The sequence below is a fragment of the Phoenix dactylifera genome, chromosome 5 (assembly GCF_051530095.1).
Source record: "Phoenix dactylifera cultivar Ajwa chromosome 5, Ajwa_hap1_PhDact_Kaust_v1.1, whole genome shotgun sequence".
Lineage (NCBI taxonomy): Eukaryota > Viridiplantae > Streptophyta > Magnoliopsida > Arecales > Arecaceae > Phoenix > Phoenix dactylifera.
The window spans coordinates 24,003,802-24,018,763 of record NC_143194.1 but is presented as its reverse complement, the minus strand read 5'-3'; the positions used below and the strand labels follow the sequence as shown (position 1 = coordinate 24,018,763).

At 36.6% G+C, this 14,962-nt stretch overlaps 1 protein-coding gene across 2 annotated transcripts; it reads left to right on the top strand.

Annotated features, from left to right (window-relative positions):
• The first annotated feature begins 9,299 nt into the window (after positions 1–9,299).
• Positions 9,300–14,962, top strand: LOC103720301 (mitochondrial phosphate carrier protein 3, mitochondrial-like). Of its 2 annotated transcripts, none has more exons than XM_008809945.5 (6): positions 9,300–9,806; positions 10,576–10,937; positions 11,044–11,087; positions 14,127–14,341; positions 14,448–14,572; positions 14,690–14,962. In XM_008809945.5, exons 1-6 carry the CDS (start codon positions 9,492–9,494, stop codon positions 14,745–14,747), a joined length of 1,119 nt encoding a protein of 372 aa, XP_008808167.3. In that variant the 5' UTR covers positions 9,300–9,491; the 3' UTR covers positions 14,748–14,962. The 2 variants fall into 2 exon arrangements, 1 of the variants encoding a protein (XP_008808167.3); XR_003388112.4 differs by having other exon boundaries at positions 9,303–9,806; positions 14,419–14,572.

Here is a 14,962-nt window from a genome sequence, read left to right as displayed (position 1 = left end):
TGTATTCAAGGGTATAAAAAATAATGTGAGAGACATGATACATATGCATGGAAAGATTACTAGAAAAGATAGTAGACAAAGAATGCGACCTATAATAGTTGGCATGAGGCTTGTAATTATAGTTATATAGAAGGGTGGCCACAGCCCTTGCACATTAAGAGCCCTGGGAGATAATTTGGTATGAAAAAAATAAATTACATATCAGATTATTATGTTTCGTACAAAAAGTGGATAAGAGAGATGGTCAAATAAATTATCAAAGCATTTTTTTTTCCTGGAGAGGAGTAATTGGAGCATATCTTGAAAGGCTACTGTAAAATCTAAAATCTTTCTTAACCATTTGACACGAGCACAAACACTACTCATGGGAGAGGAAGAGAAAAGCAATAACAAAGAGAACTAAATAATGCAGAATTCCAACCCTCTTGGCCATGGCACTCTTATATATCATACCATGAATCCTTCACCTCCAGTTAAATTTGTTCCTTTGACCTCATTATGTTGCAATCAAGTTCATTAGCAGAAAGGAGACTTTCAAAAAGGAAAGAAATAAGTTCTTAAATGCAGTCATAATTAAAATCTCACTCTGATATTTTCCAAACTTATGTGCTCCCCCAGGAGCAATAAACTCAAAACTCCTCTTTTACTTACACTACCAAATTATATGAACTAAACTAGTTGTTGCACCTTCCAAAATATAAACCACTTGCTGCTGTAAGTATTAGAACGAACTCGTGAATTGAAGAATAGAATAGTGTGCTTCAACTAGAGAGATTCTCTATGTGCTTTTATTTTAGGTCATGATGCTTCTAGAATTTTTTACCACAAAATAAAAAAAGTCATTATTTTTACAAACTAATAATATACAGAAATATAGTAAGAAGACATAGACCAGTACCTTCCAGTTAGATGCTCTTAATATGCTTTAGCTTAGGTCATCTCATTTGGAAGGTTAGGCTGTTAGGGAAAGAGTTATAGTTTAAGTTTATGACTATCTAAAAAGATTATAGCGCAAGGCATCCTATAAAAATTATAATTAACAAACATCAGTAGAAGGTCGCATGATGAGCTACATGATCTCTAGTATTTTATTTCTTATACTTTGAACATTTCTATATTGGTTTTGGTATGCCAAAGTATATACTTTAATTTGGCATAAACTCTAATAACTTCATATAAATATAAACTCTTTTGTTTGTGCCTTACAGGTGTTAGTTATAAATTAAAATGCTCATATGGTGGGGTGCATTTAAATAGAAAAGATGTACAAGATTAAGTAAGCATGGCCATAGCAATTAGCAAAGCTTAGTGGTCTCCAATGGCAAGGACCAAGCAATCAAGTTTCTCTTTAATGCAAGCACCAACCACATTTATCAAGTTATTACAGCTCAGATCCTAAGTTACAGTGGAAACTAATAAATTTAAATAAATTACCCCAAGTTAGCTTAACTCTTGTGCTTCTTATATATCTTTTTTTCAGAGATTTTCTTCTTCTTTTTTCAATAAACATTAAATATTTCTAACACTACAAAATTCCCAAGACCAAGGAAGTATGTTCTCTCTTAAAATTGTGTCATTCTTTTCATACGTCTTGACTCACTAGAAAACTTAGGATGTGCTCAAATTATTTATTATAAAATTTTGGCAAAATTTTTATTTTTATTTTCCTGTGCAGCTTTTCTTTATATATGTGGTCTCTATTGACACCCCCTTAGGTCTGTGAATAAGGAGGAAGATTAGTGCATCCTCTCTGAAGCCTTATCCAATCTTATGTCATCAGCTTTTTCCTTGTTTTTTTCCTCTATTAAGGGAAAAGAGTTTGGTAGATTCAATCCGCATGTCATCGGCTTTATGAATCTGATATTTTCAATTTTTAGTAAAAGCTCTATATTTATCAGATATGTTCAATTTTTGATAAAAGCTCTGTGAATATCAGATACTTGCAATTTTTGTTAAAACATCTACAAGAGAGTTTTCTCAAAACATGGCCACACAAATGGTTGTTTATTTAAAAAGAATCAAAAATGATATCGATTTATGTATCACCGCACAATGGCTTAATTAAAGCAACCAAAAACAATGCCATTATGGGCACATTTTCTCAAAAGAAATGCATTCTGAATCTACTATTTTATGCCTAAATCATATTATACATGCATTTCAGAAGCACTAATAGGAAGTCACCATGTTAAACGATGGCTTTTGTGACCTTTGATATATAATGCCTTAGAACTTCATAACGTATACACAACGAAGTTATTTCTGAGCCGTTAATACCTCTTTCTTTTCGTTTTGTTTTTCGTTTTTTTGGTGAATCTAGAAAGATGCCCCAAAGCCATTCCATGGTTGCTTTATAAAACCATGCTCAGAATGAGCTTCCCATATGCCTCTCCTGAGTTCTACAAGTAGTGACGGTTCTGGCAAGATGGTTGTGGGAGACCAAGGTCACACGCCAGAGGACAAGGTCTGGGCTTTAGACAAGGAACAAGTTGAGAGAAAAAGGACAAGAATTGGTTGGAAGGTTGAACAGGCGAAGATTGGTCGGGAATGTGATGTATTTGGCTGCATATGGTTTCCATGATGCCAGCACCATAAACAGTAGCTGGATCACCCGACCAGCCCAATAAATTGCTCCGAATGCAGTCATTTTCCGGCCTAAATTGTTAATAAGGTTTTGTTTGTCTTCAGTGTAGAATGAGACAAAGTCTAATGCCTGGAACGGGGGGAAAATATGTTGGTTTATATCCAGGGAAACTATCAACACTGCTTTCTTCTCCAAAGAAGAGATAAATGAAGCCTGAAATGGAGCAGACTACTTAAATATTCATGGAACAGGAATCTTAAATTCCAAAGAGCAACTCCGGCAGGTTACAAGCTAAAAGACTCCAATGCAAAGGAGATAACAATATGGAGACCAGCTAATTAGATGAACCTTTCCTTGGCTGGATCTTGCATTGACAGCGTAACCGATCCAGAGGATCGATAAGAACTCGTGGAATCTAGTGTTGGGAGGAATTATTTTTTTCAAGGGTAAAAGACTCGCTAAAACTAAAGCCAAATGATTTAAAAGAAGAAAAAAAAGATGCAATTTAACCCAAAAAAAAAAACGACTGAAATGCTAGTTATGGCTTGGGTTCTGCAGCATTGCATGAATCATTAGTGAGTTTTAAGAAAAGTTTATAATAGCATCACTAGCAACCATGATATGAATGATAGGCAAAAGAGGATCATAGATTCAACTTGAAATAGTCAAAACAAGACTTGAATATCTTTGATTATAATTACTTTAACCGTCTGTTCTTGATGTTGATCTAGCATTAAGCCATTCGTGCCATGTTAAAAAAGATCGACAGCCTGAATTTGCTTTGAAAGAGAAAAGAAAATACCCTCTTGAGCACATAAATTAAAGGTTTTGACAATATGCACCTGATTGCGAAGTGTGGACTACTAGAAGGAATGAGATGTTCCTCAATATGCTAACTGCATACATGCATGATTCTAGCATTCAAGATAATATAGAAATGACGATGTCTGTAAAAGATGACTCTTGAAATCCAGGTCCTAGCTTCATATTTATTGAGTTCAAATGTCCGTAGAGCTTTGCTTCATGGCAAACATCATTCGGATAGGATATTCCTTGAACCAAAACAGCAAAATGATTTTTTCCCCTTTATTAGTCAGATCAAGACTCTCTCAATAGATAGGCTTTGCACCATGTGTTTTACTTAATGGTTATAGCTACTTCTATCTACTATAGATTTTTGTTTATTTTATTTGATGCTCGTTGAATCCAATACCCTTCCACTCTTGATCAATGGAATCATTGCATATAATGCATCTATAAAAATATAAGAAAGCAATAATGCAAAAATAACAAAGAAGTGTTACATTTTCTGGAAATTCAATCAACATCTAAGTAAAGTCCACATATCCAAGATGATTGAAAGATAAAATCTCGGTCTGCTGAATTTGTTTACTCCCTTGGGAAATGAAGTTGTCATTATACGCAATGCTTTCTCAGTCTCTCTCGTAAACCAATCTGCTATCCTGATCGACTTCTTTTCATGTCATGCGTACATGACACAATGCTCTTGAAATCGAATAAATAGATCGCAAGCATCATGAAGTACGATTTAATTCTAAATAGCTAAATAAGTTAGCTTTCCAACAGGTAATTTATGATATATAGCATGTCCAATTCAACCCAAAATTTTATGTTACTTCTTCTAACACTATAGAAGAGCTACCACAAGAGACTTAATGCATATTTTTTGATAGGAGAAACCATTTCAACTACTCAGACCAAACTATTACGGCTTTTAGCCATCAGCAAAGAATATAAGAATAATTATTTCAAGAACAGGGCTATTATGACTCAACAAGCAGCCTTCTTAAAAGGGTCAAGAACCATGACTTTAAGATACTCCAAGCATGATATTAACTTTCATGCTGCACCTAAATCCTTTCCTTCTTGAAGCCTTAGATGCTGAGCAAGTTTCAAAGGATCATGGTGGAGGCTCACCGAATGCAGCTTTGTACCCTCCGTCAATCGCCGTATCTTCCACATCATGCGCTTTGGCAGCCGCCCTTCGACCATTTTAATACCCAAAAGAGTACAAAAAGGCGACAATTGGAGCATTGTCACCACCTGGCATTTTCCAACATCAGTTGCTTCAGACCCATCACACTTCCTAATCTATAGAGCTCAGCACCTTCCTTGATTTGTTTTATGTTCTACAGCCATTCACGTAGTGGTCCAAGGGAGTGATAGCTATGGAATTATATTGTTGCAAGGGTAGGTCCGATACCATCATGGCATCATCATGCACCAAGGTTTTGGTCTTCTTGGGCTACATCCGTGACACTGACCTACCTTATTTTTTGGAGAAGCAACAGAGTTTGATCTTTGACAATAACAATCCAAGAGGACTATGGTTAGTAGCCCATCCCTTTCCCTCTCATTGATTAAGTTTTTTTAAGGTTGCGTTTTTGGGCAAATAGAGAGAAATCTGTCATTGGAATGAAGGTAATAGGCTGCAAAGCATCAAGAAACTCTTTGGATACCATTGGAAATACATTGAGGAACTATTAACTAGTGCTTCTTCCTGCTTTTGTTGGAAATGACTTGATGCATGAGAAAACAAGCTTCATGGCAATTTTATTTTTCTTATGTCTTCTTTTTTGAGCAAAATGAGCATCTGATCGCCTTGTTTTAATGCATGAAATGTGAATAAAACAATTTGAAAAAAAGATCCTAGCTGAAGATGGTTAGCAACATTTAACATGATTGAAAGCAATATTATTTCCCCATCCAAAAGATCATCATATGCAGTGAACAAGACTATCGGATAAGATCCAACGCAAGCTTCACTGGTGGCAAAGGGGAGATTAAGCTATAATTGAGTCTATCAAATCAAGAACTCAACTGGACACCTTAAATTTGATATCTTGCATTAAATTTACTCAAAAAGATGATGTCCTTGTCATCAAATAAGAGTGGAGATAATAAAAAAATCATTTACATGAAGTGAAGCAAACGTATTCTGGAATGAACAGAGACGGATTAAGGTTTTATAGCAGAGATTGACAAAATGAAGGCTTGGTGTGGTAAGGCATCCAAGTCATAAAATATAGAATAAGCAAGAGAAATTGATAAGTTCTGTTCACAGCAAGCTTTATTAGCAACGAACGGCCAAGTTCGTCATCTGTACTAAAAGCTCCCTTGAGATGTACTTCCTAATGATAAGATTGACCATTCCTGAGGACAAGCAAAGACAACTAAAGACGGTGACTTCAAACTGTGCGCTTGAGTACAAAAAGCAATAAAAAATTACTAATAAATCCTATTAACTACTTTTCGAAAGTACCAAACCTATGCTTAATTAAATGGACAGCTCCTTGACCAGGATTGATGGGCTCTACCAGCTTCTTGGAAGAGTTTTGTCTTTTTTTTTAATTATTATTTAAAGGAAATGATTAGTCCCCAAAGAGTTTTGCCCACCAGCATTATTTTTTTATTTTTTTTTTGGGCAACCCATCATTTTTTTTCTTTATCCCTTCTCCAATAAGACTGATTTCACTTGATTTATATTAGTATAATTTTAAAAATCATATAATAACCTGTATCAATCCATATTATTTTTCTTTGTTAGCGTGATCTTGTATCGTTAGTATTTTTTTTTTGTTAAGCATAATTCTATATCAGTCAGTATTATTTTTCTTTGTTAGAATGATCTTATTGGAGTGATTTTAGAGATCATACAACAATTTATATTAGCAAGTATTAGTTTTTTTTTATTAGCATGATTTTATATCAACTTATATTATTTTTCTTGTATGGAGTCTGTATATGAGTATATATAACTTCTGAGATGTACCAAATGTGCTGAAACAAAGAAATAAAATTACTTTTTTCTCTCTTTTTTTTATTTTTTACTTCTTCTACAAATATTTTAATAATTTATATAACATTGGTTGCATTGATATTTTTATGTTAAAAAACATAACGCATGTGATTTCTCCAGAATTTAATTAATTTGTCTTTCCCATAGAATAGAAGCAGAATATAACATTCTGTTTAAGGCCTTCATTGGTTTAGGGTAATAAAGTGAGCTCCCATAATAATATGTAGAAAGCTTGAAACACGTTACCTAATTGGATTTGGGAGTCACCATTCACCACCAGCTACAGGCCTCATGTTTAAGGCCTATGGGTCAAAACTTTGGCCTTGCGATAGATATGTGTGGTTTAGACTCCCACCTATCCAATTAGCCAACTGATTAGCCTTGCGATGAATTGGTAAATTTTTATTGGTAGTGTAGTTTTAGCCTCAATCCGATTCATGGATGACTTGGATGCATCATGATATGGACCTAAATCTCACATAAACCTACTTAGATTGCTAGGTCCTTAATCATAATTTAATGTGCATTCACGTAATGAAGACAAAATTATCATATGAGGGAATAGGAGCCCCAGTGTTGCTTATCTTTTCGCTTATCATCTACATGTGCAAGTTTAGAACTTGAGGTACACCAATAAGTTGGTCTAACATCTCTTTGAACCAGTGAATAGCAGCATATGGATTAATGAGTACACCTTAGAAGGATTCGAACTGATCGGGTTTGACTTCTTCCAAGTCGCGTATATCTTTTGGGAGGCGAACAGTACGGCAGACTGGATCGCCTCTTTTACAGCATACCACTCTAGGACCATCTCATGAGGAATTTTGGAACACGTACCGGTAGCACGAGAGCGTATTTTGTACTATGATTATTCTGGGCATACTCACGGCTGAATGTAGTGAGACGCCAATGCACCAAAAAAAAAAAAAAGGATTCCAACTGATTGGCTAAAATGGTTGTGCTGGATAGCGGCGGTGACAACAGATCAGAATTTTTTCATGTACCCAATTATCAATTAAATCCCTCATTCTCCCTCTGTTTATTCTTTCATACATCTGTTGTTTTTCTTTGGAGCTTCCTAATCTGTTGTTTTTCATATTTTTGATGAACTTTTATTTGCCTTTTACATCACAAGTATCTGGTATAGTTTGATTTTGTGTATACCAGTCAGTATGAGTGCAAGGTTGTTTCTAGTTGGTCTTTCTACGTGCTTCCATTTGTTTTGTTTTTTTTTTCCAGAAAACATGTAACCGCAGGTCCTCATTATTTCGGCCGGCGGAACATTTGCTGAAATTGATATAAATTGATATTGCTGTAACTATAACGTATATCAAAAAGAACGACACGCTCCTTGAATTGACATATGAATAGGACACCGTATGTCGCCGAGATATGTGGTAGAGTATGCTTGTGTACAAGCAGAAGAGCTTAGTTACGGGACCTCGTCAGGTGGATCTCTCATAGTTCGGAATATATGGGACTCATTCCGCTCACGCGGCGCCTCATTTGGTGTTTTTCACCTAGAAGCTTCTACCTCCGAACTTCCTCAAAGTTATCTTTGACGGGTCGGTACAGGATGGTGGAGGTAGAGGGGCGCTGGGTTCGTCATTAGGGACCTGAGCTTTCGTGTAGTAGCGGCTGGTGGATGTCAACTAGCAGAGACTTCGGTCCCCAATGCCGAGCTAAGGGCTGCATGGGAGGGCCTTCGATATGCGCGGCGAGTGTTGCAGGCTTGCTCCATTATTATAGAGGGTGACTCAGCCATTATTATAGGATGGATCCAGAAGGGTCCAAGGGTGTTGGGGTGGGACCATCCCCTACTTCGAAATATTTGGACCATAGGTAGAGATGGGGACGCCTTCCTGGCCAGGCATATTTATAGGAAAGCTGATGGGGCCGCTGATTAGGTGGTCTCTTATGTGGCTAGTCACTCAGGCAGCATTTTGTGGGTGCAGAAGGAGAGTTGCCCATGGTTTTCCGTGATATATTGTTTTCTGATTTTATTGAATGTCTCCATACACGTATACTGTGAGACGCCCGCATAAATAAATAAATAAATAAATAAAAGAAGGGCAAAAGAATCGGTTCATATCACTGCAGCTTTTGGTTAGTTAAGGTACCATGATTTCATGATGCAAAAATTTTTATAGTTATTTCATAATTTATTTGGCTTCTAAATTTCTTCTACTAACATATTTTTTTAAAAACTGATGCTAAATATATGATGTCCAACAAAATAATTTTTATATATTTAATCAATTATAAAAAATGATATATTTTAAAATAATTTATATTTAGTTGAATATTTATTTTAAAAAATATAAAATATATATTATATTTTTAATAAAAAAATATTTTACTTGTAAGTATTCTTGTATGCTCTCCATGCGGAATCTGTCAGAGCACATCGGACTCGAATTCGCTTATGAGCAAAGTTCTTGTATCTTCGTGCAAGGATGATATTTGTTTTTTTTTTTTGATACAGTGATTGCTCACCAGTACAAGTGCAGCCCATCAAAGTGGTGCAGAAGAGGCTTTCTGATGAGTCCATAGGGCCTTTTCGAAGTGTTGAGCTGCATAGGGAACGATCCCGTCGGCAATAAATTTATTTTTAATAGACATGCACTGCCTGAATGGCCCAACAGCCCCTCTCTCTCTCTCTCTCTACTCTTCTCTTTTTTTTTTTTTTTTTTTCCTCGTGAATGACACGCTCCTCACTCAGCTCCGCCTCGCAAACGAGAGGCTTCTATTCCCGTCCTTCAACCGTTGAGTCGCTCATTCGCAAGATGCTTCCCTCGTAGCGACGCAACTAGGTAACGCATCAGAACTCGTATATATGCCACGTGTACGGAAGATCGTTGCCTTATATAATAATTTTATGTGCGTGTATCCAAAAGCGGTGTCCATCGCGAAGAAGCGGGATCAGCTCCGATCTACGCTACCGGTCGCCGGACCGAAGCGAGAGCGGTGGAGTACGCCATCGCGTACTCTCACTGACCATCACTGTCCCCTCCAAAAACCCTAACCCTGATCCTCGAAGCGATTGATTTCTACCTCCTCTCCTCTTCCTCTTTTCTCTCTCTCGCCATGGCGACATCTGAGAACTCTTCTCCCCATTTCTTCCTCCCCGGCTTCCTCTACTCCTCCTCCCCTATCCGATCCCTCGCCCCGGAACGCCTCCTGAGTCGAAATCCTAGCTCGCCGGCACCTCCTCCTCCTTCTCCGGCGGTGGATACTCCGCCGAGGCCGGACCCTTTCCTTGCCCAGGCCCCGAGCGAGCCCGGCAAGATCGAGCTGTACTCGCCGCTCTACTACGCCGCCTGCACCGCCGGCGGGATCGCCAGCTGTGGCCTCACCCACATGGCTGTCACCCCGCTCGACCTCGTCAAATGCAACATGCAGGCGAGGTTTCATTCGCAATAGAATTAGGGTTTTTTCTTTGATTGATTTTGTTCAACAAAAAAGAATTTTGTTTGATTGATTTCTTATGGTCGGTCACCATGGTACCATTTCGTTTGATTGATTTCTTGGTTATTTATGGTTAAAATGTCTGGATTTTTCTCCCCTTTATAATCGCATTTGATCGATTTTTTTTTGGTATTTATACTTGTTTTTTATCAGCACTTAGAATCGCATAAGGTGTGAAGATATGAGATGCGGTGGGGCGAAATGTCATTTCTTTGGTTCTTGATGGGACATGGAAGACTGAGGATTAGCATGTTTTGCTTGATATGCTTTGCATTTTAATCGCTGTTTTTTCTTCATTCTGCAATTATCTTTGGTCTTGACTATGAAATCTCTCTCATAATGTTTTGCTTTGTATTCTTTGAAGTATATATAATATCCAATCACATTTACATTATTTTTTCCGAATCACTTCATCCATTTGTAAATTTGTTATCTTTCCAAATGGATGCATTATATATTTATATACCAAAGTTTTTGAAGGTTATTGAACCTTCATTCATAACATACACATATTAGTAAATCACTAATTAATTGCATAAGAATTTTTTTTGTTTCTAATATTTTTCTGAATCTTTAATATCTTTGGCTACTCTCTAGATGCTGGCAGAAATATCGGATGAGGATATTTTTGTTTTTCTTTTTTTGTTTCTTCATAATGTTAGTGTATTGTTTTATTTCTTATGACTTTATTATGTGCGCTCAGATCGACCCTTTCAAGTATAAGAGCATCACATCAGGATTTGGTGTCCTGCTGAGAGAGCAGGGGCTCAGAGGCTTCTTCAAGGGTTGGGTGCCAACTCTACTTGGGTATAGCGCTCAAGGTGCATGCAAGTTTGGGTTTTATGAGTTCTTCAAGAAGTATTATTCAGACATTGCTGGGCCAGAATATGCAGTCAAGTATAAGACCCTAATCTACCTTGCGGGGTCTGCTTCTGCTGAGGTGATTGCCGATGTAGCTCTTTGCCCCATGGAAGCTGTAAAGGTGCGAGTCCAGACTCAGCCAGGGTTTGCTAGGGGTTTGCTTGATGGATTTCCAAAGTTTGTCAAGTCTGAAGGTGCTTTGGGGTATGATGTTTTTCCCCTTCTTTGTCAAATTTTGTTCTCTGCCTTGTTGAATGTGTTTTTAACTTGTCATTATTAATCTTTTATATACATTTTGGTGAAATTTCAGATTGTACAAAGGACTGGTTCCACTTTGGGGTCGTCAGATTCCTTGTGAGTAGATTATCTCTCTTTTGCATTTGCTAGTGATGTTTACCATTTTAGTACTTTAGATTTTCGTTAATAATCTCTTTTAATCATCATCTGATGCTAAAATTTTTTTTGCAAGTCATGTGGAGTATTGCTTTTATAATATTTGTCTGAAAGATGATAACTCGAACATCCTCTTAAATTTTGAAGATTACAATAGCTGTGCATTATAGTTATTGCAGAAGATACATTTATGGAACATTCATCAGGTAATTTTGGATATGTAATAATTTTTGGACTTAAGTTCTTATATCAATACCAGATAGTTAATAGGATAAAAAGCTAAACTGGGTTTTAATATCATGACTTCCACCATCTTTAATTATATCAATATTACCACACATATTAAATCTACCTATAAAGTAAGAACAGGCTTTGAATTTTGCTGATTGAAGTTATGTTGCTATTTTCATTTATGAATTCTTTTTCTCCTTCCCTTTGAAAACCCATAGTTATGAACAAGTTATTTCAGCTTGCAATCAAAAGCCATGTATATTATTTATCATGGCAATTTGGAAAAGTTATATTTCTACTGTTTGGTAAATGATTAAACCTTTGGTAGTAACAATTTTGTTCCCTGCAAACCATGTCAGCACATGCAAATGCTCTTCGCTTAGAATTTTCAAGTGAACGATATAGGGAGTTCTAAATTTTATTTTACCTATAAGTGATCAGTAATAATTGAATTGATCAATTGTTTTATGTTTATGCTTGTGGCTGGTTTAACCTTTTATCTGTCATCAATATAATGAAATACCAAATATCTCCTGAAGATGCATACAGTGGTATGTTTGGTTGGTATTCATCCATGTCTGCAAGTTTCTATCATTGAAATTCTGATTTTGCCATTCTACCATTCTATATTCCTATGAACATAGTTCTTCTTGTAATCTGATCGTGATTGGTAAGATTTGAGGTGTGCATATAGCAAATTATCCTCTCTGCTTGAGTCTTCTCCTCATTAATGGAGTTGCACTCCAACATAGTGGTCTACAATCTCCAGTCGTCTAAGCTTTTTCTTGCAACCAGTTCATGCCTGCTAGAAATATTTTTCTTTTTTTTCTCTGCGGGGGGAGGGTTCCAATGTTTATAGATGTTTAATTCATTTTTATGTTTTACTTTAAGAAATGTGGTTTGTTTTTGTCGCATTCAGCATTTATTTTTAATTATTTGAGTTCTATGTAGAAGTTTAAATCTGTGTAATGGATTGTTCTTCCATCTTATGAGGCTACACGTGGACTTTTTGTTTCAATTTCTTGCAAGCTATGGTTTCCCCATTACGCGTATACTGTACATTTTTCTCAAGTTGTTTTCCAAGATTTTTTATGCGCAATCACAAGACACTCTCTGCTAAAGTCTTCTTTGGCTTAGTTTTAAATGGTGCTGTGGTATAATGTTGTCCATTAGAGATTCGTTGTTTCTGATCCTGCTTCACCTTAATTGTTATTTGAACAAAAAGATCACAATAAACTTTTTTTTGGTAAAAGTTATGTCTTGGTCCGAATGGGGATAGCATTTTTCTTTTGCATGTCTATGGAGTTTTAAAAAATTCAAACATCTCAGAGATAGATATAGAGGTGGGAATTTATCGAACGAACCACACTCCTTCGTATATGTCAGGAGTCCATTGATGAAAAGGGCTTGGGGAATTGTTTTGTTGTCCATCTTATATCTCCCTGCGAAGCACATTACCTATTTTTAAACCTTCTTAATAAGGATTAAAGTGTTACTACCGGTACCCATCCTAGTTGGTTCTCAGGTTGGTAAGGTGTCGGGATGGATCGGGTGGTAACAGCCATTGACAACAAGACTTGAGAGGAAAAAATTGTGTTCTAGTATGGCAGTCTGTCCTAAGTATCAGGATGCAACTATCCTGGTCCCTCTCTGTTGGTGCCAACCAGGATATGTTGGGTCATTGTAGTACACGAGTGAACTGGTGTCCCAGGAGTGCCCGGGTACCATTTTCTCATCAGAATGATACATTACCAACAGGATATGTTGGGATTTGCTGGGACACGAATCCTTGGTTCTTGGTATTGCATAATTTGCATGTTTGTGATATTGTCTGCATATTGCATATATTTAAGATTCTGATAGGTTTTTTTTCCTGAAGTAAAAAGATTCTCACTGTTCAAAATTCTAATTCTTCTACTTTGTATACACTTTATTATTCTGTAGTCCTCATTCTTTTCTCATACCATGCACTCTTTAATCATTCAGTTGCACGCAGATAGGATCTTGTAGATTAATGTCATATGCTCAAGCCATTTTAAATTACATTCAGATGGTCTACAAAATTCATCAATGACTCTGACCTGCATGCCCCTCTACTTTTCTCTCATTGCAGCACTGTGCATATTTAATTTTCTGTATAATTCATGATATTCTGTTCATCTACTGCTTATATTGCAGAATTCTTATACTCTGACTTTCTTCAATCTTTACATTCTAAAAACTAACATTTTATGCTCTCATTTTCTCATCGTTAACCTGTTGCACATAGAAAATGCAGCCATCTATCTTGCTAGACTCGGACACATGTACATTAATTAATCCATTCTAGTTTTACTAAATCAGTTGAATCTCAAATGGATTTTTACTCTGAAGAAGGAATTTATATAATTCATAATTTTGGTTTTTTTCATCCATCCACTTGGGAAAGGTGATATCTTTCAATTGATATCTTCGTATAAGGGCCTCTTAAGGAAAGAAAAAAAACTGCTGGGGTCCATGCTTTTTCTAGATGGGATTTTTAATTTTGGATATGGAACAGTCCAGGGTTTATGATTATAGTTATTGTGAATAGCTGGATGATGGTAGGGCTATGCAGGTATTGGTGGTGTTACCAGACATGAGAAGTGCAGACTGGGTTCCTTTATGCTTTGTATTGAATATGCATCTAAGAAGACAGAAAAATAGTGAGGTGGAAAATATTTTTTTTTCCTATTGATTTGTTGGCACACATGCATTTTTTTTTTATAACTATATAGATAAAACTTGCAGATACGATGATGAAATTTGCTTCCTTTGAGACGATTGTTGAATTGATCTACAAACATGTCATTCCCACACCAAAAGATCAATGTACCAAACCGCTCCAGCTGGGAGTGAGCTTTGCAGGTGGCTACATTGCTGGGGTCTTCTGCGCTGTTGTGTCTCATCCGGCTGACAACCTTGTGTCTTTCCTTAATAATGCCAAAGGAGCCACTGTTGGTGATGTGAGTTTCGTCCAACTATCCATGGTTTCTTCCATTCTAGCATCTAATGTATGTCTATATGCTGCTTTAATCTGCAGTCCTGTGTATGTTATTTTTACATGGTCAGGCTGTCAAAAAGCTTGGGTTGTGGGGTCTTTTTACTCGTGGCCTTCCTCTTCGGATTGTTATGATTGGTACTCTGACTGGAGCACAATGGGGAATCTATGATGCTTTTAAAGTATTTGCTGGCCTGTAAGTCCCTTTGCATTCCAATTCTTAGTTTTCCTGATTTCCTCTTTTCCGCCCTCGATATCAGAACTTTAGTCCCAAGTTTTGCTATTGCATTCCTAATAATCTGTGATTTTACAGGCCAACAACTGGTGGAATTGCTCCTGTGGCTCCCTCTGAGCATTCAAAAGAAAGCTGAACAAATTGGAGGGATGATTTTGATCTTAACCCCTCTGACTAGAGTAGACCAGATGTATTATAGGTGAAACTGGAGATGATAGGAAGGAATTAAGAATAATGTTTATAGTTAGAAAAGCTGTCTATGTTTGTATATCGACTGATGCAACTGAACCAGCAGAAGGCGAGTTAAAATCATTGCCTCTATCTTCTAAATCTTCGTATAGTTTCAAATAA